This window comes from Dasypus novemcinctus, chromosome 12 (assembly GCF_030445035.2).
Source record: "Dasypus novemcinctus isolate mDasNov1 chromosome 12, mDasNov1.1.hap2, whole genome shotgun sequence".
Taxonomy (NCBI): Eukaryota; Metazoa; Chordata; class Mammalia; order Cingulata; family Dasypodidae; genus Dasypus; species Dasypus novemcinctus.
This window is the reverse complement of record NC_080684.1, coordinates 36,947,199-36,971,768: the sequence shown is the minus strand read 5'-3', so window position 1 is coordinate 36,971,768 and position 24,570 is coordinate 36,947,199. Positions and strand designations below refer to the sequence as shown.

The 24,570-nt window shown below is 53.9% G+C and overlaps 1 protein-coding gene across 7 annotated transcripts; it reads left to right on the top strand.

Annotated features, from left to right (window-relative positions):
- Positions 1–2,997: 2,997 nt before the first annotated feature.
- PRPF40B (pre-mRNA processing factor 40 homolog B) lies at positions 2,998–24,374 on the top strand. 7 transcript variants are annotated; one of them, XM_012522549.4, is made up of 26 exons: positions 2,998–3,047; positions 10,233–10,313; positions 11,073–11,216; positions 11,531–11,596; positions 12,283–12,310; positions 12,544–12,569; positions 12,705–12,815; positions 13,093–13,213; positions 13,315–13,339; positions 13,555–13,764; positions 13,980–14,109; positions 14,189–14,253; positions 14,780–14,944; positions 15,042–15,150; positions 15,522–15,672; positions 16,465–16,598; positions 17,214–17,328; positions 17,471–17,562; positions 21,660–21,776; positions 21,947–22,084; positions 22,294–22,389; positions 22,613–22,699; positions 22,920–23,097; positions 23,413–23,474; positions 23,578–23,721; positions 23,822–24,374. In XM_012522549.4, the coding sequence occupies exons 1-26, from the start codon at positions 3,045–3,047 to the stop codon at positions 23,912–23,914; spliced, it is 2,691 nt and encodes an 896-aa protein (XP_012378003.1). In that variant the 5' UTR covers positions 2,998–3,044; the 3' UTR covers positions 23,915–24,374. The 7 variants fall into 7 exon arrangements, with proteins under 7 accessions (XP_012378003.1, XP_012378006.1, XP_058164256.1 ...); XM_012522552.3 differs by lacking the exon at positions 10,233–10,313 and having other exon boundaries at positions 3,009–3,047; XM_012522547.4 differs by lacking the exon at positions 2,998–3,047 and having other exon boundaries at positions 9,811–10,313; positions 23,802–23,984.
- Positions 24,375–24,570: the final 196 nt, after the last annotated feature.

The window sequence follows — 24,570 nt, the reverse complement described above, 5'->3', positions numbered from 1 at the left end:
CAATGGTGAGTGCTGGGGGCGGGGCTAGAGCAGGGAAAGCCAATGGTGCGTGCTGGGGGTGGGGCTAGAACAGGGAAAGCCAATGGTGAATGCCGGGGGCGGGGTTAGAACTGGGAAAGCGAATGGTGCGTGCTGGGGGCGGGGCTAGAGCAGGGAAAGCGAATGGTGAGTGCTAGGGGTGGGGCCAGGAGTGAAAGCGACTCCCAATTTGAAAACCCCGCCAGGGGTGAAAGGGACACCAAGTCTGCCCTGCTGGTGGGAGTGTAGGAAACGCGAGAGCAGGGAGTCAAAGCAGACCCGGGAAAGTTACTTAGATCTCTTGGATAGGCTGTAACCCCTGAAGTACCCAATCAATGGGGAACAGGGGAGGAACCCTCCCTGTTAGGTTTAGGTTATAAATATCACTGTTTCTTCTTGTTTGGCAGCCAGCCATTTTGTGCAGGTGGAGCACCCATTCTTGCAAGATCCTTAATAAAATTCTTTTGTCCTCCACAATCAGGTGAGCTTTTGTTTTCTTATAGGTGCAGCGTTCTTTCTAACAAAGGCATACCTGTAATCTTCCCTTTTTCCTACCATAAACCTTTCCCACGCCTCTGCCTGCCCCTGAGTCTCTCCAAACATGATGGTAGGTGACTCCTTTGATACAGCAAGCTCTGAATAAACAGCTTTTTCCCCCTCATGTGGATTGTTTATTTCTACAGACTCCTCCTCTTCCTGTGGGGAGGGATGCAGCTGGATGAGGGTCAGCCTATGGAGGGAAATGTGGAAAGACAAAGCTAAAAGAATTGAAAATGGTTGCCTCTAGGGAGAGGGAAATAATGGGGGCAGGGCTCTGCTGTGTTTAACAATTTGACTCTTTGAAATATGTCTGTGCATCCTATATCTCATTTAAGACCAAAGAAAAATATATTTAAAAAATAAAGGTAGTGGATGTTCCTCAAGCAGGGGAGTGCCTGCCTCCCATATGAGAGGTCCCGGGTTTGGGTCCAGTAGCCTTCTGAAAAAACAAAAGCAAACAAGCAAAACAAATGAAAAAACAAACAACTCAGGGAAGTCAATGTGGCTGATTGGTTGAGCACCAGCTTCTGACAAATGATGTCCCTAGTTCAATCCCTGGCCCCTGGTACCTAAAAAAAAAAAAAAAGAAAAGAAAAAGGAAAAAAAGTGACTGATGAAAGTTTATGGGAGCTCTCAACCCCTTCTGCTCTGCCTAGGGTCCTCAATAATACAGTGTGAAAACCACAGGACTAAGCCCTCATTTGGGCCATCCGACTATTGTGATTGAAACTACAATGAAATTTCTCTCTACAGTGGCTCCCAAGAATGAATGTCCACTTCTTCCTCCTCCTGTTGGTCACTTTTAATTCAGGACTTCATTTGGGGGTGTTTTCCCACCTTTCCCCTGCTAGACTCGAAGCTCCTTGTAAGCAGGGACCTGGCTCAGAGTTCTTTGCATCCCTAGGACAAAACCAGGCAGACTTCAGGTTCAGATGAGTCTCGATGGCTAAAGGAAGGGGACTCGTCATAACCCAGGGATTGGAGGAAGGTGTTCAATTCCTTCCTCCACCCACATGCCTGGAGCCCTGTCAGTTACTAGCTCTGAAACTTTGGGCATATTTCTTAGATAGCTTCCGGGTATAGTTTTATCGGCAGAACATAATATTTATCTCACATATTCTGGTTGTCAAATGAGTCTTTACTGAAATATTTTCCTTTGTGGTTCTTAACTAGCTGGACTTTCCACTGCACCACTGTTGATGTCATCTATGATGTCACGAGGGTGGCAGCCATCACCATTGCAGCCCACACTCTGGGGAGTCCCCAGAATCTTTTTAATGGTTCCAGAGTGTTCTCTGGCTAAAGATCGGTGCCACCTCTGCTGGGCAATGTTGACAATCTCATCAAAAGTAGTATTTCCACTGTGCTAATGTTTTTCTGCTTCTTTCTGTCTCTTGGTGGTTCTTTGAAGGCTTTGATGATCAGGGCGAAGGCAGAAGATACCACCTCAATCTAAGGTCTATCTGTTCTAAATAGTCAGTTTCACCAGAATCCTTAGACTTTTCCATTTACCAGTGACCTTATGTCATCACCAGCCTTTGTACGAGACAGACCCAGGAAATAGATCTTAGGGAGTCAGGGCAGACCTGGCACGAATTTTCCCATCAGTGCCTCACAGATAAACCCGAAGGAAGGAAGGTTGCACCTTGGCCTCTGAGCCCGTCACCCGAAGCTATGTCACACTCTTAATACCAGTTAAAAAAAACTGCGCCCCTGCTCTCTTCTAACTCACGGTTGGGTGAAAGACAGAGCCTAAAAGAAGTAACTTCAGGGTCACTTGAGAGGAACGTGTGTGCTCTATGAGCACAGGGATTTCGGAGATTTTGCCCGAATTAAAAAAAAAAAAACAACCACCCCGTTATATGTCCAGTGCCTGGAACGTTCCAGACATAATGGGCGCTCAATAGATAATTGTTGAATAAATGAATTTAAAAGTTCTAAACCTAACTACCCATCAAATTAGGAAATGTTTTGCTAAGTGCAAAGCTATCCCTATATGCGAAACACACGCTTCGATCCTGTGCCCGGTACGCGAAGCGAGCGCCCGAGTTCTGGCCGCTTCGAGCGCGCGTGCGGGGCCGACGTGCCAGCCGCGCGCGGAAGCCCCGGGAGGCGGGCGGCCCGAGGTGCCGAGCTGCGGGCGGGCAGGGCGGGAAGGCAGAAGTTGCGGGCGCGCTCCGAGTTACCCGGCACGCGCCTTTGTTCGGGCGGGTTCCGGCCGCGCGTGCGGTCCGCCAGAGCCCGGGGACGGGCGCGCCCCGCCTCCCCGCCTCCCCGGGGGGCGGGCCCGGCGGCGCGGGGGCGGGGCCGCGCCCGGGCGCACCGAGCGCGTCGGGAGCCCGGCTCCGCCGTGGGAGCCACCGCAGTCGCGGCCACGAAGGGGTGCGACCCCCAGCGGCCCCGCCTTGCCGGCTGCGGCGCGGCCAATCAGAGCGGCTTTTACTGGCGGGTGGGCTGAGCCGGCCCAGCTGCTCGGAGGCTCTGGCATGGTAACGTCCCCGCGCGGGGGTGGCGGGTCCCGGGGCGGTCCCACAGCGCCCCCTACGGCCCGGGCCGGGGCCGGGGGGCGGCGGGGAGGCCACCGGGGGTACCCGGGACCCTGGGGGAGGGCGAGGGGATGGAGGGGTGAGGGAGAGGAGCCCGGGAGGGGGGATGGGGGCGGGGATGTGGGGGAGAAGGGGCGGGGGAGGCCATGATGGAGCATGAAGAGGGGGTTGTGGAGGAGAGAGAGTTGCGGGACTCGGTGGGAGGAGGAAGGAAGAAGTGAAGTGTGGGATTGTGGAGGAAGGTCGCGAAGGCAGAGGGGGGTCGCGAGATGTGGGACGCGCGGACGAGGGGAGACGTGGGGACCATAGTTGCCCGTCCTGGGATATTTGGCGTGCGACCTGCCTCTCCGCCAGACCCAGTGCCTGCTCCCTCTGGAAGGCCTCGGGTGCCCCGCCCCCAGACCACTTGGAGACCTCCCCCTCCATTTCCCTGCCTTTGCAAGACATTTTCTCCTGAGATGGGGAGGGGGTTACTGAGGAAAGAGAGGCTCCTGTCCCCCACCCTATGCTGGGTGGTCCAAGAGCAGAGGCCCCTTATCCCAGCCCTGGTCCTGCCGTAATAAACTGTGTGTGACCTTGGGCAAGTCACTGCCCTTTTTTGGGCCTCAGATTTCCCATCAATTAAAAAAGAAAAGAAAATGCATGAGAATAATACCCCAGATCTCTTCCAACTTCAAAACCGGGTAATTCTTGAGGAGGGGGTTCAGGAGAAGGGTTTCTAGGATGTGGAGGAAGCAAATGAAAGAAGGATGAAGATGGAGGGGAGGCCTTGAGCTGGGGCTGGAGAAAATCCTCAGGGATGTGGGGGATGGGAGCCGGCACAAAGCCTGCAGGCAGGCGTGCCAGCCGGTGCTCCAGAGTGCTGCTGGAGGGAGGGAAGGAGAACTCTTTCAGGTGGAGGAGGAGGCTGAGACCTAAATCAAGAAGGGTGAAGGCCAGAAGTAACATTCTGTTAGGCAGAGGAAGAGAGATGAGATGGCAGGACCAGAGGGAAGTAACAAAAAACCTTGTCTAGTAAAGCAGTCAGTGTTTGGGGGGAGCAGGAGAAAATAGGCAGGTCGGTGCAGGACAGTGGGACTAGGATGCTTTGGGAAATAGGGAGGGAAGGGCTGGAGCTATTTGAGGCAGCTCAAGAAGAACAGCAGGTAGATGGGGTGATCAGCTGGTTTCCCAGCCCCCTGATGCATGCTTGTGGTCATGGCTACCTCTTCTGCGAGATGTGCCTCTCAGCCTTCATTTTCCCACACAAATCACTTCAGGAAGTGGAGTAGACCAGGCAGATCTTGAGATCACCCAGCTGGCTCTCAGAGGATTTCAGGATTGTTCGAGGATTGGGGTGTAAAATATCTTCTGTGGACCTGTCATCTTTTTTTCGGAAGCAGCTTTGTATAGTAGTCGAAAGCACAGGTTTTGGTGTTAGACTGCTTGGATTCCAAACCTGCCTCTGCTATTTAATCTCTTGGAACCTTGGGCAAGTTACTTGATCTTTCTGAACCTTAGTTTCTTTGTTTACAAAAAGGGGAGAATAATAACCCCTGGGCTGGTTGCGAGGATTAAATGAGTGGGGTGGTATCTGGCTCATAATAAGTGTTCAATAAATGTTAGCTCTTATTTTTCCCTCCTTCCCTGCTGTTCCTTCTTTCTATTCTCCTTTTCTGCTTTTGTCCTTCCTTCTGAGTCCTTACTTCTGGGGTGCCCCTTTAGATGTGGAGGCTGTAGGATTGATGGCCTCTGGCAGGTAGGGGTCCTTGCACTGTCCCAAGTGAACATGCCATGATCTGATGATCAGTGATCTCTTCATTGTCTTGCCCCACCCCACAAGTATGGTTTTTTTGGTTGTGGGGTTTTTTCCCCTTCCCTTTTTTGTTTCCTCCCTTTTTATTAGAGAACACACAGTTTTCCCTCTTTAACACTTTGCATGAGTGTGGTACCTTTGTTGCAACTGATGAAATGTTATTATAATTTACAATTAAGCAGAGTCCATAGTTTATATTAGGGTTCAGTCTTTATGTTGTACAGTTCAATGATTTTTTTTTAAGGTTTTTATTTTGGTGATATACATACAACCTAAAATTTCCAACCTTAACCACTTTAAAATATACTGTTTGGTGGTGGTAAGAATTTTCACAATGTCATGCTGCCACCACCATCCATTAAACAAAACTTTTCCATCACCCCAAACAAGCTCTGTACCCATTAAGCATTAACTCCCCTTCTGAACCCCCACCCTGGCCCCTGGAAACCTGTATTCTAGTTTCTAGTTCTGAATTTGCATATTCTGTTTATTTCCTGAGTGCAATGTTTGGCCTTCACAAGTGTGTTTTTGTTCCCGGGATGATGCTGGATCTGCTTCTATTTCAGCCCCCTTTCTATAGGCCTCTCCCTCACTTGTTACTTCTTAAGATTCTCACCTAGAAATTGTAATAGAGTCCAAAGTTGTACAGGCACAGCAGCAGCTAGGTAAGGGCAAGGAAAGAGGGAAGCACAGCACAGGGGAGGCTCGGGAAGTGAGGGCTTTGGAAGTCGATAGTAATTTATTTTTATCTCATGACCCCCTTGCCTCTGGGAGGGGTCTCCATCTCAAGTTGGAGACAGTCAGATACATTTAATTTTTTATTATCTACAGGTAGGTTTTCCCATGTCAGTATTTAATCCCAGTTTGCGTTCCCCAGTCTCACAGACCTCTCCTGTGCTGCCTCTCTCTGTCACAGTTAGCCTGTGCTGAGAGAACTTTTATGGACGTGCCTGTGCCCATACACACACGTTTTCCTGTTTTAGGATATTCCAGGTGCAAAAATCTAATAAGGTTATAGACAAGTGTGCATTTTTTTTATCACAGTGCTTTGTGTGCAGGGCGCTGGCCAGGCTCTCAGAGTTTACGAAGAGCAAACTCAATCCCTGAATGTAGAGAAATCTCCACCTGAGTGGGGAGACAAGCAGTCCCACATGAAACACCCAGCAAACAGTCACAGAGTAGCCTGCCGCTCTGGGCAAAGAAGCACAGCATTTATCCTGAAGGTGTGCGTGTGTGGGGAGAGCCATAAGGATAACCTGAAGGAGGTGACTATTGGGTCATCTTGAAGAAAGAGAGAGGCAAAGGGAAATGAAAAGAATATGGGGGTATTTAACAGTTCCTGTGCCAAGAGGAGGAGGGAAGCCACTGCTTCAGGATGAACAAAGAAAAGATTGGGGTGGGTCTTTGTTGAAAGGCTTTGAATGTGGGTTGAGAGATTCTGTAGGGTGGACAGTAGGGAGCCACTGTTGATTCTCGAGCAAGAAAAGTTGGGATCCTTGCAGAGTTAGCCATGTGGCTTGCGGGAGAAATGCTAGCGTGAAGAAACAGATGTGCTTCCTGTGACAGGGACTGCCTTTAAGGAGGGAGGGTGGGAGGAGAGATAGGATCCAGTCCTGGCTCTATCTCCAATGTCTGTGGGACCTTGGACCGATTATTTCCCTCTTAGCTTTTCCATTTGAAAAGAGGGGACTACCTTGAGAGTTGCCAAGGTCTCGACCAGCTCTGAAATTCTTCGTTTTCTGAATAGTTACTAAACCTTTCCAGTGGCTCCCTCATGTTTTGTGGGATCTGCTAAGACCATTCGGTCAACAAATATTTATTAGCACTTACTGTGCTAATAAGATATGATATTGGGGTGAGTGAAAACAGAAGTCCCTGCCCTCTTAAGAGTTTTTAGTCTACTGGGGGTGACAGATATTATTGTATTTCATTCATCCTGAGACTCACATTTTAACACTTATGAAGGCAGGATGCATCTTAAAAAGAGATGGGGCATCATAATGTAATAGGCAGCATTTTTTATTAGTGCCACATAAAATAGTACAATCAGAATTTCACAAATAACTAAAATTCCAATGGATCATTGCTGAAGGGAAGACACATGGAGCTTCTTGTAAAAGGGGACTCTGACTAGTCCAGTGGGTGGGAAAGGCTTCCCTGAGGAAATGATGATTGATAGGAGATGGGAAGGATGTGAGGACTAGGTTGTGGGTTTGGGGGCCACACTGTCCCAGGGGGGAACCGGAAAGAAGGTGAATATGGCTGGAACACAGTATGAGTGAGGCAGTTGGAAGCAGACCTCACAGAGCCTTCCAGGCGGTGGGCAGGGCGTTTACCCTGAGAGCAGTGGGAGGCCATTGCAGTGTTTTAAGCTGGGAGGAAAGGTGTTCTGATGTGCACTTTGAAAAGCTCATTACAGCTGACTGCAGATACCAGTGGATGTGGGGAGACCAGCTGGGAAGCTCCTGCAGTAGGCCAGATGAAAAAAGTTGAGAGCTTCATCCCCATGAAGAAAGGGAAAGAAGTATATGGATTCAGGGAACCTGTAGGAGGTAAAAGTAACAGGATTCAGTGGTGGATTGGTGGGGGCTGGGGGTGGGATGGAAAGTGACTTACAGGTTTCAGTCTTGGACAGCTGTATGGTTGGTGTGCATACAGGTTTCCATCTTGGACAGCTGTATGGTTGGTGTGCTTACAGGTTCCCGTCTTGGACAGCTGTATGGTTGGTGTGCTTACAAGTTTCCGTCTTGGACAGCTGTATGGTTGGTGTGCCAGCCTCTCAGATAGGGAAGTACCCAAAGATGATCACGTGGGATCTGGGAGGTTAGTGAGGGTCTTAAGGCAGTTTTAGATGGGAAAGTGACAGAAAATTGGATTTCCTCTCATATTGTTTAGTTTCTGCCTTCCCATGGTGAGGGGAGAAGGCAGATAGCATTGAGCTCTAAGAAAAGGTGAGTTATGTTGGAATGATTTGGTGCACACCCTTCTCTCCTTAGAAGGAGCAGAGGAGAGGAAGGGCAGATGTTGCTAAAGGTAGAGATAAGAAAGCATTTTAAAATGGCGAGGAAACCAAGACAGGCTACAACTGCTAGAAAGAGAGTGCCATCCATCAGCCACGTGGGATCGAAGTCCCCTTTCAATTAGAGGTGGCATGGGCATTACCATCCCAGAATCCTCAGGATTGAGGAGTAAAATATAGACTGTACTATGATTCTAGCAATGGAAGAAATTATATCATTGATGTTTAGACATTGGCCACTAGAGCTGCTGAAGGCAAGGAGAGGGAAAAAGAGGTGTATTGTGGGGGCGTTTTTGGGACTTGGAATTGTCTTGAATGACATTGCAAAGACTGATACAAGACATTATATATCCTGCCATAACCTATAGAATGGAGTGGGAGAGAGTATAAACTACAGCGTAAACTATAATCCAGGCAGCAGCAGTGCTCCAAAATGTGTTCATCAATTCCAATGAATGTACCACACTAATGAAAGGAGTTGTTAATGTGGGAAGTGTGGGGAGTGGGGCATATGGGGATCCCCTATATTGTTTAATGTACATTTTATGTAATCTATGTATCTTTTATAAATAAGTAAAAATATCTTTAAAAAAATAAAATGACAAGGATTCTCATTATAGGGGCAATCAGGGATTTAGAGAAATGAAGCAGTGAGGAGGGTCCTCTCTAGCCATTTGTTGCCTTTTGTCTAAGACTCCTACCTCTCTCCTCCCACCCCTCAGGCAGTGAAGAGGAAGGTCAGAGCCTCGATTCACATAAAAATTTTTGTTTTGAGTGGATAATATAGTCATATGGTTGCATGTTCAAAAGGTACAAAAGGGTATACAGTGAAGTCTCCTCACCTCTGCCACCCTTCCACCAATTTTTTGTCTATCATCTTTTGTCTCCAGTTTTTATGCAAGTGATAGAATCCTGTGTATACACATACTTTGCTGCAACTTGCTTTTGTCCACTTGAATTATATCTTAGAGATTCTTCCATATTGAGACAATGAGTATCTTCATTCTTTTTTTATGACTGCATAGCATCCCATTTTATGTTTAGGAATAATTTCATAGTCACTTATTGATGGATATTTAATTTGATTCCAATCTTTTGTCATTAAAAATGATGCTAAAATGAACACATGCTAAAATGAGCTCTTACATGTTATTTTGGCCGTGTGGGACTATATAGGAGGAAGTCTTTTTTCCCCCCTCCCTCCCTTCCTTCCTTTTGCTTACTTTTAGTTATTGCTCTTTTACGATGAAGTCCTAAACTTCTTTTAGGATGAAGAAGTTTCTGCATGAGAAGGATCTGTTCCTTCAATTGTTCATTCATTCATTAATTCATTCAGTATTTGTTAGGTGCCTATTATGTGCCAGACACTGTGCCAGGTGCCAGGAATCCAGCTGTCAACAAGCCCATCATGACCCCTACCCTCATGGGATATTATCACTCTAGTAGGGGGAAGACAGATATCCAGGCACACATAATAATTAATTGTATTTATTTTAGGAGGAAAGGAAGAAGGGAGTCAGGTAGACAAAAGATTAGAAGGCTCTACTTTAAACAGATTTGTGAAGGCTTCTTAGAGTAAGTGATATTTCAGCTGAAAACTAATGGATGGTGATGTAGGATCAGGAGACTTAGGCTCTTCAAAGCCTGTATCCACAGGGGAATGAGTTCAAGATTTGTAGGGGAAGGGATAGCCACAGAGAAAAAGCTGGGGAGGGGGGTGTAGAGTTAGAGAGATGAAATGGGTGGGTGGAAGTGGAAGATGTCAAAGGAAGCAGGTGACTACCGACGATGTCAATGAGCGGAGGAGGCTGATGGTAGAGAGGAGAGTTAGGGAGACTAATACTTAAGATGTGCTAGTGAATGTTTGTATTTGGGGAGCTTTGGGATTGAGTCTCTGCAACTGGATTAATTCAGGTAGGGGGACAGGAAGAGAGGCCACGCCCTCCCTGGATATGTTGGAATTCTATAGGACCTCTGTTTGGCTGGATTGAGGATAATGGATAAGAAGCCTTGGGAAGAGCCAGTCATTGCCTACACAGTAGTGCCTCTCCCATCTTTTCTGTGGCTTTGGCAAGGTGGAAACTTCCAAAATGAAGATGACGTTTGCGGGGCCCAACCTGCTGGCTCTGGACTGGCAGAAGAGGGAGCAGACCTGCCTTGGGCTCGGAGCTGTTGGGGTGGGCAGGATATTGGGTTTGGAGACCCTCCTTCTGGACTTTGTGCTCCTTTTTCATCCTTCCCCCTCTGCTTCCCTTCTGCAAAAGCCCAGCTCTGTGCCCATCCTGGGTCCTATGACTTTTCTCTCCCTCAACAGTCGGTTCCCGATTCTGGTCCCCGGCCCCCAGCAGCGCCTGCCCCCTTCCCACCGGGGCCCCCCATGATGCCACCACCCTTCGTAAGTTTTATGTCTTTCCCTGGGCTTGGCTTTTCCAGCCTGCACCTCAGCTCCCCAGGCCCTAGCCACTGCTGCGCTGCCAGCACGGTTTTCATGTAATGCCCCTTCTGCTGCCCTTGGAGGAGGGATGGTTTTGCCTGGGTATTGTGGTGGGGGGAGCCGCTTTTGAGCTCTTAGACCATAAAGTTGACAGTTCCCCCTTTGACTTTTGTTCCTGGGACACACTGGGGCTGGGGGTAGGAGAAGGGGAAGGGGAAAGACTCCTTTAGTGTGAGGGCAGGGCGGGCTGTCTTTCTCTTTCACTACTCCTTGTCTTTGCTCTTTAAATATGCCACAGAAGTCAGGCTGGAATAGCACTGGTGGTCATCGAGTTGGAAAAACAAGGGATGGGCAGCAGGGGCCGGGGCAGTTTGGGTGCTGGACACCTGCCTTCTCCCCTTCACCTGCGAGGCCTGTCTGGGGAGAGTTGCTGAAGGCGTCGAGCCTGCTAGCTGCAGTCTGGAGGCTGCCGTGCTTCCCCTGCCCTTCCCTCCCCACCTTTCGAGAGGCCAAGTGCTTGCCTGTTAGACCCACAGGGCTCCCCCGTTACATCTTTCTCAGTAGTGAGGAGGGTTTCACGCCTTATGCTTCTCAGCCTAAAGCCTCGGAGTTGTCTCAGAGCCAGGATGGAGGGAGGGGGTGGGAGGCAGGTGGATATTTCCTGACAGGTCCACGGCGTTGTCTTCTCTGTTCAGTGTCTCTTCCCTTCCTCATTTCCAGATGCCCCCTCCAGGGATCCCCCCACCCTTTCCTCCGATGGGGCTACCCCCCATGAGTCAGAGACCACCAGCCATCCCCCCCATGCCTCCTGGCATCATGCCCCCAATGCTTCCACCAATGGGGGCACCACCACCGCTCACACAGGTAAACCTCCCCTCCACTGGGGGCCGCAGGAAGCCCTGCCAGTTTATCCGAGGGTGAGGACGAGATTGGGCGTCTGGGCTTCAGAAGCTGGGGAGGGAGGGGAGCTTTGGGCCAGTCTTCAGAATGACGGGAGAAAACTCTCAGGCTGGGCCGAGGGCTCGTACCCGGGCCTTGCCTCAGGGAGGCCAGGCGAGGGTCATGGCCCCAAAGGGATCTCTCAGGACCCCTTGGGGCGCCCTGGCTCACAGAGAGCCTTCCTTGCCTGTGCGTGCCCTGGCCTCGGTAGCTGGTTTTTATCTTCTTTGTATCCATAGATACCAGGAATGGTACCTCCCATGATGCCAGGCATGCTGATGCCAGCGGTGCCCGTCACCGCAGCGGTAAGCACTGGGGGCTGACAGGAAGCAGGCTCTGCCCTGCAGCCCTGTGGGTCTGACTTGGAGGACAGGGGACCTGGCCTCCGTTCTTTGCCTCTTCTCATCTCCTCCACCCCGGTCCCCAGCAGCACTCCCCGCTCAGCTCCTCTTCTCCAGCCCTGTACTCCGCTTCTCAAACTGTCCACTCGTCCCTAAAGCCGTGGCTATTCTCTCGTTATCCCACTGCTTATGCCCAGCTCCCTTAGGAACACGCTTCTGCCACACGCCCCTTACCCTCCCAGGGATGTGCACTGAGGACCCATGGAAACCGTCCCTTCTTCTACATCCTCTTTCTCTTTGGAGGAGGCAACAGCACCTGGGATCTTGCTGCTCTTTCTTGTGCTGTTGCTCAGTGTGGAGTCTGGGTAGAACGTAAAATTTGGCATCTACTGTGGAAGAGTTGGGCCTCAGGAATTGACTCAACAAAACACTCTCATTGAGGAAAACGAAGAAAGGAGATGCTGTGGGACTCCCCCCCGGGATCTTAGAGCCACAGCCGTGGAGGGTGGAGGAAGCCTGTTAGGGAGCAGAGATCCCTGGGTGCCAGGACATTGACTCCTGGCCTGGCCTGCTTCTCCATCCCCCATGGCCTGGGTCCTGGGGGCCACTGGGCTTGGCCCCAACCCTTCCCCCTCCTCTTTCTTCGGCAGACGGCTCCGGGTGCGGACACCGCCAGCTGTGAGTCTTCTGGGGGCCTGCTCCCCCCAGGCTCGGAGGTTGGGGGGTACACAAGGGAGAGGGAACCATAGACTGGAGCCCACCCTGGACCATGCCTGTTGGGATGCCAGGGAGCCGGGGATGTTGATGGGACCAGGGGATATTTATTTGGGATGGGATAAGGGAGGAATAAATGGGGATAAGATAGGGGTTGGAACAAGGGCTTAGTATATTTCCTTTGACCTCTTTTGTAGCTGCTGTGTCTGGGACAGGTCCTCCGGTAAGTTCTCCCAACTCAGGGGTCCCTGGGTAGAAAGGCTGTAAGTTGGGGGCTGATGATGAGGTCTTTTGGGTAAGGAAGAGTGGCTTTGGGAGAGGGACCCTGATCACCATTCTCTGCTCCCCCCTCTCCCAGAGGGCCCTATGGAGTGAGCATGTGGCCCCAGATGGGCGCATCTACTACTACAATGCTGACAACAAGCAGTCCGTGTGGGAGAAGCCCAGCGTGCTCAAGTCCAAGGCGGAGGTCCTAAGCAGAGCTTTCTGACCTTTCCTTTTGACTTCCCTGACCTTTCTAAGCCCTTGGCCTCCCCTGAGTCTCTAACCATGCATGTTACTTAGGGTTCCTCTGATCCCAAGATCCCTGACCGACCCCACCCTCCTGGAAAAGTCTTCCTAGGATCTTGGGAAGTCCATCTTCCTCCAGGTTGAGCCAGGCCCCCACCCACTGCTCCCCCTTCTCCCCAACTGTAGCTGGAGAGCATGCCCAGCCCGCTGATGTCCCCTGACCCATCCTCTTGCAGCTGCTGCTGTCCCAGTGTCCCTGGAAAGAGTACAAGTCGGACACAGGCAAACCCTACTACTATAACAACCTGAGTAAGGAGTCCCGCTGGACCCGGCCCAAGGACCTGGCTGACCTGGAGGGTGAGGGGTCCTGGGGGCATAAGGGGGTGGGCTCGGGTAGGGGTTCCTGTGGGGGGCCCTTGTGACCCTGTGACTGACCATGCTGTCTTCTCCCATTGCAGCTCTAGTCAAACAAGAGACTGCAGGGTGAGTGACTCACCCGCCTTCCTACCTGTCCGTCCTCCCTTGGGGCCCCCTAGGGGGCGGGAGTGGACTGTCTCTCCCCATTCTCCCCCCTCCACTGAGGAAGAGCCAGTGTGCCTGCGGTCTCCTGGCCAGGTGGTCTGTGCTCACCCCATCCTTCCCTGACCTCCTCTCTCCCTGCTCTGTTCTTGGGCCCTCCTCTTCTGGCTCATCTGCAGGAAACAGCAGCAGCAGCAGCCGCCACAGGCGCTCCAGCCCCAGCCTCCTCAGCCACAGCCCGACCCCCCGCCGGCGCCTCCTGGCCCCACCCCAATACCCACGGGCCTCCTGGAACCCGAGCCGGGTGGGAGTGAAGATGGCGATGTGTCAGAGGCCGCCCAGGCCCTGGAGCAGGGGATCCTGCAGCAGCCGGAGGAGGGCCCCAGCAGGTGAGGGCTGCCCCTGTGTCATCCTAGCTGCCGGCCTCGGGTGCCCAGCCCCTCATCCTGCTTCCGCCCTTGACCTCTGCCTTGACCTCTTCTTGGGAGAAGGGCTGAGAAGGGCTGCCCTGGGAACATGGGGGAGGGGTGGGTTGCTGAGAGCACAGGGCGCTGGAAACCACGGGAACTGGGGGTTCCTGTGCTGAGTCCCCTCTGCCCCCCAGTTCTACGGGGCAGCATCAGCCACCACAGCAGGAGGAGGAGGAGTCAAAGCCAGAACCAGAAAGGTCTGGCCTCAGCTGGAGCAACCGGGAGAAAGCAAAACAAGCGTTCAAGGAGCTGCTGAGGGACAAGGTGCTGGGGGGCTCCCAGGGAAGGCCTGGCGGGGGCTGAAGGGGAGCAGGCCCTATGACCCCCGCCTGCTCCATTCCAGGCTGTCCCCTCCAACGCCTCGTGGGAACAGGCCATGAAGATGGTGGTCACCGACCCCCGCTACAGGTAGGCCTGGGCAGGGGCCAGGCCCCTCAGGCCCTGTTCATGAGTGCACTTGAGCCAGGAACACCCTGAGAAAGTCCCCAAAGGGTCCAGAGTCAGGAAAGTGATAGGCTAGGGTGGGGGTGCAAGGGAAAGAGCAGCTGACGGCCCCCCAGGAAAGGAAGGGGAAAGGGATCTGACACGAGACCTCCAATAAATGCTTGTTGAATTGAACTGAGTTGAACTGAATTGAATTGGATTATTTGGGGAAAGAGGGTTTAGATAGGGCAGAGGCCTGTGACCTGAAAGAAAGAAAAAGGGCCCAGGATTACTAGTGTCTTGGAGCCTAATCTCTTTCCCTCACTACGTCTCGCCCCTGCCTATATCCAGGAGAGCTGTCTTGCCTCCCTGTTGTGCCCATGCCTGGAGCTCACGCTCAGCTCTGTGGAGACCCATCCCCAGTGTCCCATTACCCTACTCTGGCCCGGGTAGGGTGCTTTAGACTGACTTCTTCTCCATCTCCTCCCCACTGCCCCCTTCTGCACGCCAGTGCCTTGCCCAAACTGAGCGAGAAAAAGCAGGCATTCAATGCCTACAAGGCCCAGCGGGAGAAGGAGGAGAAGGAGGAGGCCCGGCTGAGGGCTAAGGAGGCCAAGCAGACGCTGCAGCATTTCCTGGAGCAGCACGAGCGCATGACCTCCACCACCCGCTACCGGTCAGGGGGCTGGGCTGGGCTGGCGCCGGGAACGGGAACAGCAGGGCCCGGGGTCTGTTGTTCTCTGCTGCTGACTCACGGCCCGTATGCTCCACAGGAGGGCAGAGCAGACCTTCGGGGAGCTGGAGGTCTGGGCTGTGGTCCCTGAGAGAGATCGAAAAGAGGTTTATGATGATGTCCTCTTCTTCCTGGCCAAGAAGGAGAAGGTAACGGTCACAGGGCCAGAGCCTCCCGTCCCACGCTAGTCCTTGGAGAGAAAGCCTGTCTGCTTACGGCCTTTGGTCTTTCTCCTCTCTGCTCCCCTGGCTTGGAAGCTGGTGTGCGTTTGCCATGTCCATGCTGCACACACACCCCTTTTCTTCTCTGGGCCACAACCCTGGGCATGGAAGGGCAGGAAGGGGCTTCTGAGGGGTCAGCCTAACCTGTGCTCCCTCCCCTTTCTAGGGACGTCAAAGCCTTGAGTCTGGCTTTCCTGCTAGGGTTCCCACACTGCCCTTCTTTCCCCAAGTCCTCCTGCCCGGGCCTGCTTGAGTAGCTCTAGCCTTCCCTGCCTTACCCTGATCCCGTGGCTCCCCAGGAACAGGCCAAGCAGCTGCGGCGCCGCAATATCCAGGCCCTGAAGAGTATCCTGGATGGGATGAGTAGTGTCAACTTCCAAACCACATGGTCCCAGGCCCAGCAGTACCTCATGGATAACCCCAGCTTTGCCCAGGACCATCAGCTACAGAGTAAGCTGGGGCTCCACTCCTACCTGCCCCTTCCCCTTTGCTCACTGACCTGGGGCCCCAGGCCCTGCCTCCTGCCCGCACCCCTGCACCTCCTGCCCATCCCCGGAGTCCCCCAGCACTCAGCCCCTGCGTCCCCTCTGGACTCTGGGAATCCCAGAATGCTTCAGGTCACCCCCAAGGGCTCCGCTGTTGACCCGCATGTTGTGCAGCCTAGGAGGAAGCACTCTGGGTAGGAACCAGGGGACCCAAGGGTGGGGATGATGGTATTTTAATAGCTCGTGTAAATATGGTCTTCGGTTGTCCTGGGGCTGCGGGCCTTAACTGGTCACAGATGTTCAGGACACTGTTGTTGGCCTATAATCACCAGCAATATCAGAAACTCACAACCTAAAGTTGCATCAGAGCTTGATTGATTCCTAATCCCATAAGACATGACACTGGAGGGGAGCGGGTGTAGCTCAGTGCATGAGCACCTGCTTCCCATGTACAAGGTCCTGGGTTCAATCCCTGGCATCTCCTTTAAAAAAAAAAGACATGATACCTGAGGCCCCAAGGTAACTGGCCTTGTGGTGGCTTCAGCAAGAGCTGAATACGTGCCAATTTTGTTCTCATACCCTCAATCATCCTCGGAAACACCCTCATCCAGTGGCCTCTCCCACTGGAGTCCCCGTCCTTGCCCTTCCTTGTGTCCCTGGCGTCTGCAGGGGTGGCAGCCTTGGAGCACAGGGGGTGCTAGGGGATGAGAGGGCGCGCTGCTGGCGCGGTGCCCGCTGAGCCGCCTCCTTGCCGTAGACATGGACAAGGAAGATGCGCTGATCTGCTTCGAGGAGCACATCCGAGCTTTGGAGAAGGAGGAGGAGGAGGAGCGGGAGCGGGCCCGGCTTCGGGAGCGGCGCCAGCAGCGCAAGAACCGGGAGGCCTTCCAGGTACCTTTGCCGCCCTTCTGGATGGGAGCGCGCTTCTGCCCTGGACCACGGCCTCTTCGCCCGCTCCCTGCATGCCGCCTGGCCAGGCTGCCTGCTCTCCGCCTGCCTCGCCCTCTCCACATCCCCGAGGCCTCTCGGCCTGCAGTTGTGCTCCTGCTCCCTCCCATCTACTCTGGGCCACGCTCCTCTGTGGAGAGTAGGTTACTGCGCCACCCCGAGACCACCTTGGCAGCCAGGCCCTGTTTATTTTCTTTTGGTGTGGGGGCCCAGACATGCAGAGCTGATCACCCAGCTTGGGGGTGAGGGTGGGAGAGCCTTAGCTGGAACCCGTCAGGAAACTGAAGCCAAGTCCCGGGAAGTTGGTGCTGCAGGAAGGTTTCTGTTTCATTGGCTCCAGGGCTGGCTCTTTTTCCTCTCCTGGGCTTGTCCCTTTCTGTACATGTACGTTCTCCCATGTTGCTCCTTGTCTCCCCACCTGGACTTCTTCGCCTCTGCCTCCCTTGCCTGCATCTCCCTGTCTGGACTGCCCCTGCCTCTGCCTCTGTCAGCCCCTCTTCTCCTCCCCAGTCTCGGGCTCTGTCTCACTCTCCCTGTAACTGGCCTCTCCCTGCTCAGACCTTCCTGGACGAGCTGCACGAGACAGGGCAGCTGCATTCTATGTCCACTTGGATGGAGCTGTACCCAGCAGTCAGCACGGATGTCCGCTTTGCCAATATGCTGGGCCAGCCGGGTAAGGCAGCCAGGCCTGGCCTGGCTTCCTGCACCGCCGGCCGACCTCTCTGCACCCCTACTCCCTGGTCCTGTCCACCACCCCACCCCCCGGCCTTGGGAAGCTGCCGCCCGCCAGGCCCCCCTCCCTCCCTCCCCCGCAGGCTCCACCCCTCTGGACTTGTTCAAGTTCTATGTGGAGGAGTTGAAGGCACGATTCCATGATGAGAAGAAGATCATTAAAGACATCCTTAAGGTGAGGGAGGCCTGGGGTCCTGGGTGGCTGTGGGTTGGGTGCAGGGCGTGCTCCCTGGGCAGGACTCCCTGATAAATCGTGTTTTGCAGGAGCATTGGAGCTCCGTTCCGCAGGTACCCACTGTGACCCTTTACTGTGTGCTGGGGATACAGAAATGAATAAAACTAAATTCCTACCCTTAAGAAGCTCATGGTATAATAGGAAGATAGATATCAAGACTATCATACTGAGGGTCGAGTGTTGTTGTGAAGACGGGAGTCAGAATTGGTGTTTGACCTGCGTGCGCCTTGGAGGATGCGTAGGTGGCAGAGAGTGGAGCCTTCTGGGCAGGGGCACCACAGGAGCAAAGATGGGGGATGGAAAGCGCATGGCGAGTTTGAGGACTGAGAAGCACAGCTAACTGTGAACTGGTAGCCTACAGATACATTCTTTCTGACCCACACTATTTTAGAAAAATCTGGAATGCATTGCTGCCATTTTTAAATCAGATTGCAGAACAAAATCTGTATTTTCAGCTTCTCTTGAACATTGGCATTGTCTAGCATCACTGGGCTGGTTTGCAAGGCAGGCAGTGGACTTGAGCTGAGAAGTCTGTCCCCTTTTATACTGGAGAAGTCGTTCTTGATAGCCATGTCTACGCAGGTGGAAAAGTGAGTGAGTGTCAGTCTAGGAGAGCCTTGTTTTTCAAAAGGCAAAAAACAAAACAAAGGAGAAAGCATATTTCTTTGCTGAAGTGAAGATCATTCTAATGCACTTGATGAGACGGTTTGCGACAGTGTAGCACAGTGATTAGGAGCAAGACTCTGGAACCAGACTGCCTGGCTGAAAGTCCAGCTTAACCACTTACTAGTTGTGTGACTTTGGACAGGCTACTTAACTACCCTGAGCCTTGGTTTCCTCATCTGGAAAATGGAGGTGTTTTCTACCAAATCATACCTAAATTACAGAAGAGAGTAACTTGCACCTAGAGTGAGAGGGGCCTGGGAGTAAAGTTAGGAACGTCCTGCTGCACACACCACATTTCTTTGAAGTCCTATGTTTACCTTACAAGTCTGTGCAAGTTTTGCATGTTAATACCATATTACGTCTCCTTTTTAAAATCAGTTTTATTTAATACAAATTTAATATTTTGAAATTACTCCACTGTTAGGTAAGATGTATCATACTGTCCCTATGGCTTCTTCTGTTTTCTGGAGCCACATGTCCCAATTGGAAAATAGAGCCATGGGTATATGCCTTGAATGGTAAACTAAGAAATATGGATTTTTATCTTGTAACAAGGAGCCAGAGAATGATGTGATCAGATGGGTGTCTGAGGGAAAGCCCCTGCTGGTAGTGTCGAGCAGTACCTCGGACTGGGGTCCTTGTACCCTGCTGGTGGTGGTGGTGGTAGGACAGTTCTTGAAGCCACAAGATACCAAAATTGGTAGTGGCAAGTAATTGAAATAAATGTTGAGCCTGAGTCATCCTCTTCTGACTCACTCCCAGACCTCTCCTCTGCTGTTGGGGATAGTTGGTAGAAGTCTAAGAAGCCCTGCACTCTGGAGGCTGGGTGAGAGTGTGGGAGAGGGTGAGAGGGAGATGAAGCAGGAGCCTGCCGCAGCGGCCTGGGTGGGAGCTGAGTCAGCCTGAACTCGGCAGAGGCTGAGGATGGCGGATGAGGAGGGAGAGCGGCAGTGCTCAAACTGGGTTCTGAGACCCCCTAGGTTTCCTCAGAGGTACGTTGGGACCAGCAAGGGGGCTTGATTTGAGTGTGTGTGCATGTTCTACACAACTTCCCTTGTTTTCAAGTAGAGCAGCTCCACTTCCATCACTTATATATTGAGGTTCTGTATAAGGGAAGGTTCTATATATTGGGAAAAAAAAGTTCTGTTAAAAGAAAAAGAAAAAAAATCTTTAAAACCAGTGGGGTGTCGCTCAGAGGTAGAATTGACTGAGTGCTTGTGAAATTGAGGGAAAAAGTTGGAGGCGGCATGGGCGGATGATGACACTGTTGGCAAGGATCAAGCAGGAAGAGCAGTCTGGAGAGAATAGGAATTCCAACTGGGGAATTATTCTCATATGCAACCTGGGGTGGGGAGGAATAAAACAAATGAATCCTGTGCTTTAAAAGGATAATCAGAGTAGAAATATCTAATGCCAGGATGGCCACATTCTACAGGACAGTTAACTTGTAGCCACAGAGCAGCTGGTACTGCTGGCAGGCCTCAGGATCCTGTTCTCGCCGAGGCCCGTCCCCACACCACCCAAGAAAGAAGCTTCTTGGAAGTTCCCCTTCACGCTGCCCCTTTTGGGCTCCTGCCTAAGCAGGGCAGATGTGCCCAGGGGCCCCAGTGGCCACCCAGCAGCCAGGCACACTGTGATGGCACTTCTTGTCCACAGGACAATAGAAAGAGGCCGGACGTGGAGCAGCTGGAAAGTGGACGATCATGGGGTGGGGCGGGGCCTCACAGGAAGTGACTTCTCTTGGGCGCTGAACTTGAGGTGTCTATGAAATACCTGTGTCCTGAAGATCAGAACACAGGTCGGGGATGAGATTGCTGGCGAGAGTATAGGTCGGGTGGTGAAAAAGGACTAAGCGCTGTTCACAGGCGGGTGCCACAGGGTGGTCAGAGGTCAGAGAGACAGGCGGGTGCCCAGGGAGGGCGGTGTTGAAGACGGGAACAGCAGGGGCTCTGAGGATTCGTGAGGGCTGAGAAGGGCCCTTGGGTTTGTCTAGCAGGACGCTAGAGGGTGGAAGGGCGGCACAGGCTTTCGAGTCCAGTCACTCCTGCCTGTCCGCCCATCTCACGGCTCTGAGACCTCACCAACCTTCCAGGCAGTATCTCTGAGCCACGGCTTCCTCGTCTTAACAGGGACCATCTGTGCGCTAGGTTGTGAGAATTAAAAGTACGTTTGTAGTGTTTTGCTCATAGTAAGCCTTAATAAATGTTTATTCTTTTTCCTTTATGCTTCAAGAGATTTTGAAGCAAATGGAAAGCAGCAGAGGCTTTTAGCATGAGGAAGGTGGGAGCAGGGTGGAAAGGAGTATGTTCTGTTAACGTGAGGCCTGTGCCCGACGGGAGGAGCTGGGCCCGAGGATGGGGTTGGACCGGGAGTCACATGACTGCGAAGGGCTGGAGAGGAGAGCATGGGCTGAGGAAGTCCTCTTGGAAAGAAGTGGGAAGGGCCTGCCCCTGGCACCCGCTGGCTGTGTGGAGGGAGGGGAGCAGTGGGGACGACCAGACGTGGGGGCCAGCTTTCACCTCCAGGGGCACCCTTTACTGCTGTGTCATCTTGGGCCAACTTGGATCACTTTTCCAGGCCTTCACTTCAGTGGAGCTGTTGTGAGGCTTAGGGAGGAGCACAGGGCCCGGCACCTCGGGATGGAGCCCGAGGTGTTTTTAGTACTGTTGGGAATTGCACCCTGCAGGCCTCTATTTCTTCTGAGGAATGCATGATCTGGGTGGGGGCGGGGAGAGTGCTTTGCTGTTAGAAAGACAGGCGGACAGTCCTTAACTCGGCCACATGTTAGCTGTGAGACCTTGGCAAGTGCTCTGGTTTCTCTAAATATTTGTTTCTTCTCTGTAAAATTAGGATAATAGGACCTGTTGTTTAGACACACACGAGGACTGAATGAGATAGTGTGTGTGAAGCACTCAGTGTGGTACCTGGAAAACAGCAGCACCCAGTAAATGATACAGCCACAGGGTGCTTGGGGGGTCAAGGTTAGGGACCACGCGGGCACCTGGAGATGTTGACTGAGAATGCGGGGAAGCATTACTGAGTGACAGGAAGCCGGGCCAGGGCTCGAGGCCAAAGGAACAAAGGGCACTCGGGGTCAGTCAGCAGGCAGGGAGGGAGGGAGAAGCCACAGGGTGAAGCCCTGGAGACTCCTCCCCGCCCCCGGGAGCCAGCCCTCAGCAACCTGCCGCTGGATGACGCGAACCGAGGGCGGCCCGGGGAGCCTGCCTGCAGGTGACGGCGCCTTGGCATCGAGTGTGGCCACTCCAGGGCTGTCCTGAGCTGCCTGCGGTCTGACGGCTCTGCCTGCCCAGGAGGCCGGCCTGGGCCTCGGGCCGGCGGGGCGACGGGCTCACGTGCTGCTGTGCCCGCAGGACCGGGGCTTCTGCGTGGAAGTGAACACGGCCTTCGAGGACTTCGCCCACGTCATAAGCTTTGACAAGAGGGCTGCTGCGCTGGACGCAGGCAACATCAAGCTGACCTTCAACAGTGTGAGCGGCCGGGCAGTACCATCGCTGGGGCTCAGTGCTCTCCTCATCCCGGGGTCTTGTGTGACTCTCCCCCCCAGTTCAGGGGGATTTCCCACCTGCTACGGTGTGCCTGGGTGGGATCTGGGCACCCCCTCCGGGGTGACCCTGTCCTGTGTCCTTACTGCCCTTAGCTGCTGGAGAAAGCAGAAGCCCGGGAGAGGGAACGGGAGAAGGAGGAGGCTCGGCGGACGCGGCGCAGGGAAGCTGCCTTCCGAAGCATGCTGAGGCAGGCCGTGCCTGCCCTGGAGCTGGGCACTGCCTGGGAAGAGGTCAGGACCGCAGCCTGGCACCAGCCACCACCCCCTCGACCCCGAGGGCAGCGGTACTTCGCGACCACTGAGGGCCCGTCCCGGTCCTAAGCACAGCTCCGGGCCAGCTGCAGCTCCCTTCCTTCCTCTGCCCCAGCCCTGCCCTGTGCTCGTGGCTGTGTCCGTGCCGTGCTGGGCTGGTCTGATCAGCAGTGCTCTCCCCGTTCAAGGTCCGTGAGCGCTTTGTGTGTGACTCAGCCTTTGAGCAGATCACCCTGGAGTCGGAGCGGATCCGGCTCTTCCGGGAGTTCCTGCAGGTGCTGGAGGTGAGGCCAGCCGTCTCCTCTGGATCTGTCCCAGGCCCTTGAATTCCCTGGGCCCCTCGACAGAGACCCCAGGGACTTGTCACCTTTCCCTGGTCTTAGAGGGCCCCGGGATAGGCAGAAGGGCCTAGTCCTAGGAGGGAGGCAAGGTCAGCTGGAGGCTGCAGGGGCCTTCGCGGGGCTAGCCCGGTGCCTCCCTCACCCTTCCCCCCCTCTGCCCCTGCAGAGCGAATGCCAGCACCTCCACACCAAAGGCCGGAAGCACGGCAGAAAGGGCAAGAAGCACCATCACAAGCGTTCCCACTCACCCTCAGTGAGTTGGCAGGTGGAAGGGAAGTGGGTGAGGCTGGGCTGTTTGGGGGAAATAAAGTTTTCTCATTTCCCTCCTTCATTTCCTCCTTTGGAGGGAGATTTGAGGATTCCTTTGGCCCAGGAGCCTCCTGTCCCAGTTCCCAGACTTGAGGGCTCTGGAGGCCAGAGACCCTCTGTCCTGGCTCAGGGCCGCAGTGCTCAGTGTCTGCCCATCTGCCCAGGGCTCTGAGTCGGAAGAGGAGGAGCTGCCCCCATCGTCTCTCCGGCCCCCCAAGCGGAGGCGGCGGAACCCCTCGGAGTCAGGCTCTGAGCCCTCTTCCTCGCTTGATTCTGTTGAAAGTGGGGGTGCTGCCCTTGGAGGACGGGGCTCTCCATCCTCCCGCCTTCTCCTCGGATCAGGTGAGCAGTTGCTAGGGTCCTGGCATCTGCACAAGTGTTGGGAGCAATGGGGAGGGAGGAGGTCCATGGCAGGCCAGACCAGGGGGGCGCCGGGGAGCCTGGCCTCCGAGGGAAAGGGGATGGGTAGGCCGAGCCTGTGGAAGAGCCGGAGCAAAGCGGGACTTCCTTCAGCCTGCTCAGGCTTGTGCCTCAGACCATGGGGTCCTGGCCCCTATATAGACTAAAGGTGGAAATGGTGGCGAAGGGACAGGAGGTTTTTCTGCTATGTGGCAGAAAAAAGTCCTGGGACTTATTAGGGGAATTTCCCATTTCTAGATCATGGCCTTCGGAAAGCCAAGAAACCAAAAAAGAAAAATAAGAAGAGAAGACACAAGTCGGTGAGTACAGAAGGCGCTTCTCCCCATGTCCTGCTAGTTTATGAGGCCTTTCCCACCGCACCTCTTTCCCAGGAACTGAAAGGTGGGCTCTGGGCTCTTACAGAACAGTCCCGAAAGTGAGACAGATCCTGAGGAGAAAGCCGGCAAGGAGAGCGACGAGAAAGAACAAGAGCAGGACAAGGACAGGGAGCTCCGGCGGACAGAGCTTCCTAACCGCTCGCCGGGCTTTGGAATCAAGAAGGAGAAGGTGAGAGGCCAGCGCCCTGGCCCACCTGGAACACACGCTCTGCGTCTCGGTGGCGCTCGGCGGTGGAGGCCTCGCATCAGCTGTGCCTTTGCTCCAACAGACAGGCTGGGACACATCGGAGAGTGAGCTGAGTGAGGGTGAGCTGGAGAGGCGCCGGCGGACGCTCCTGCAGCAGCTGGATGACCACCAGTGACCCGATGGCTGTTCTCCGCCCCGGTCGGTGTGAGGCTGTGGCTCCCAGGTCACCCTCACCGTCTGCCCCAGGCTCCTTCCTCATCTGGTCTGTGCCCACTTTCCCCCCAGTCACCCACCCCCGACTCACCACTGTTGGTACCTCTCCAGGTTGCTCTTGGTGTTCAAGGGCCCCCCACCTCCGGACAACTAGTGCAGGCCTTGCCCTCAGCCCCAGACCAGAGGTTGGTGGTATGTGGGGTGTGGTGGGTGACGCCAGTAGATAAAATGAGAGGGGGGTTGCCCAGGAGGGCCAGGCTGGTGGGCGCAGCCCAGGGGCCAGAGGGCAGGGTCCTCACCCGCCAGCACCAGTGCCTGCTCCTGCCTGCCCTGGCCCCAGGGCGCTACCACCGCTTCCTCCAGCCCTGGGGCCCAGCGTACGTGTGTTTTGTTTTGTTTTTTAAATAATATTTATAACATGGCGAGCGGCTCTGTCTTCTCCATATGCTACCGGGGCAGGTGTGTGGGTGCCCAGCAGAGGGCACCAGTGTCTCAGGCAGCCTTGCCTCCTTGTGTGGCAGGAGCCCACCCAGCCTGGTTTTCCCTCCCCCAGGCTTCTAACCGCCTGAGGCAGATGCCGCTCCCCCAGCCTTTCTCCTCCCGTGGCTCAGGTCAGGC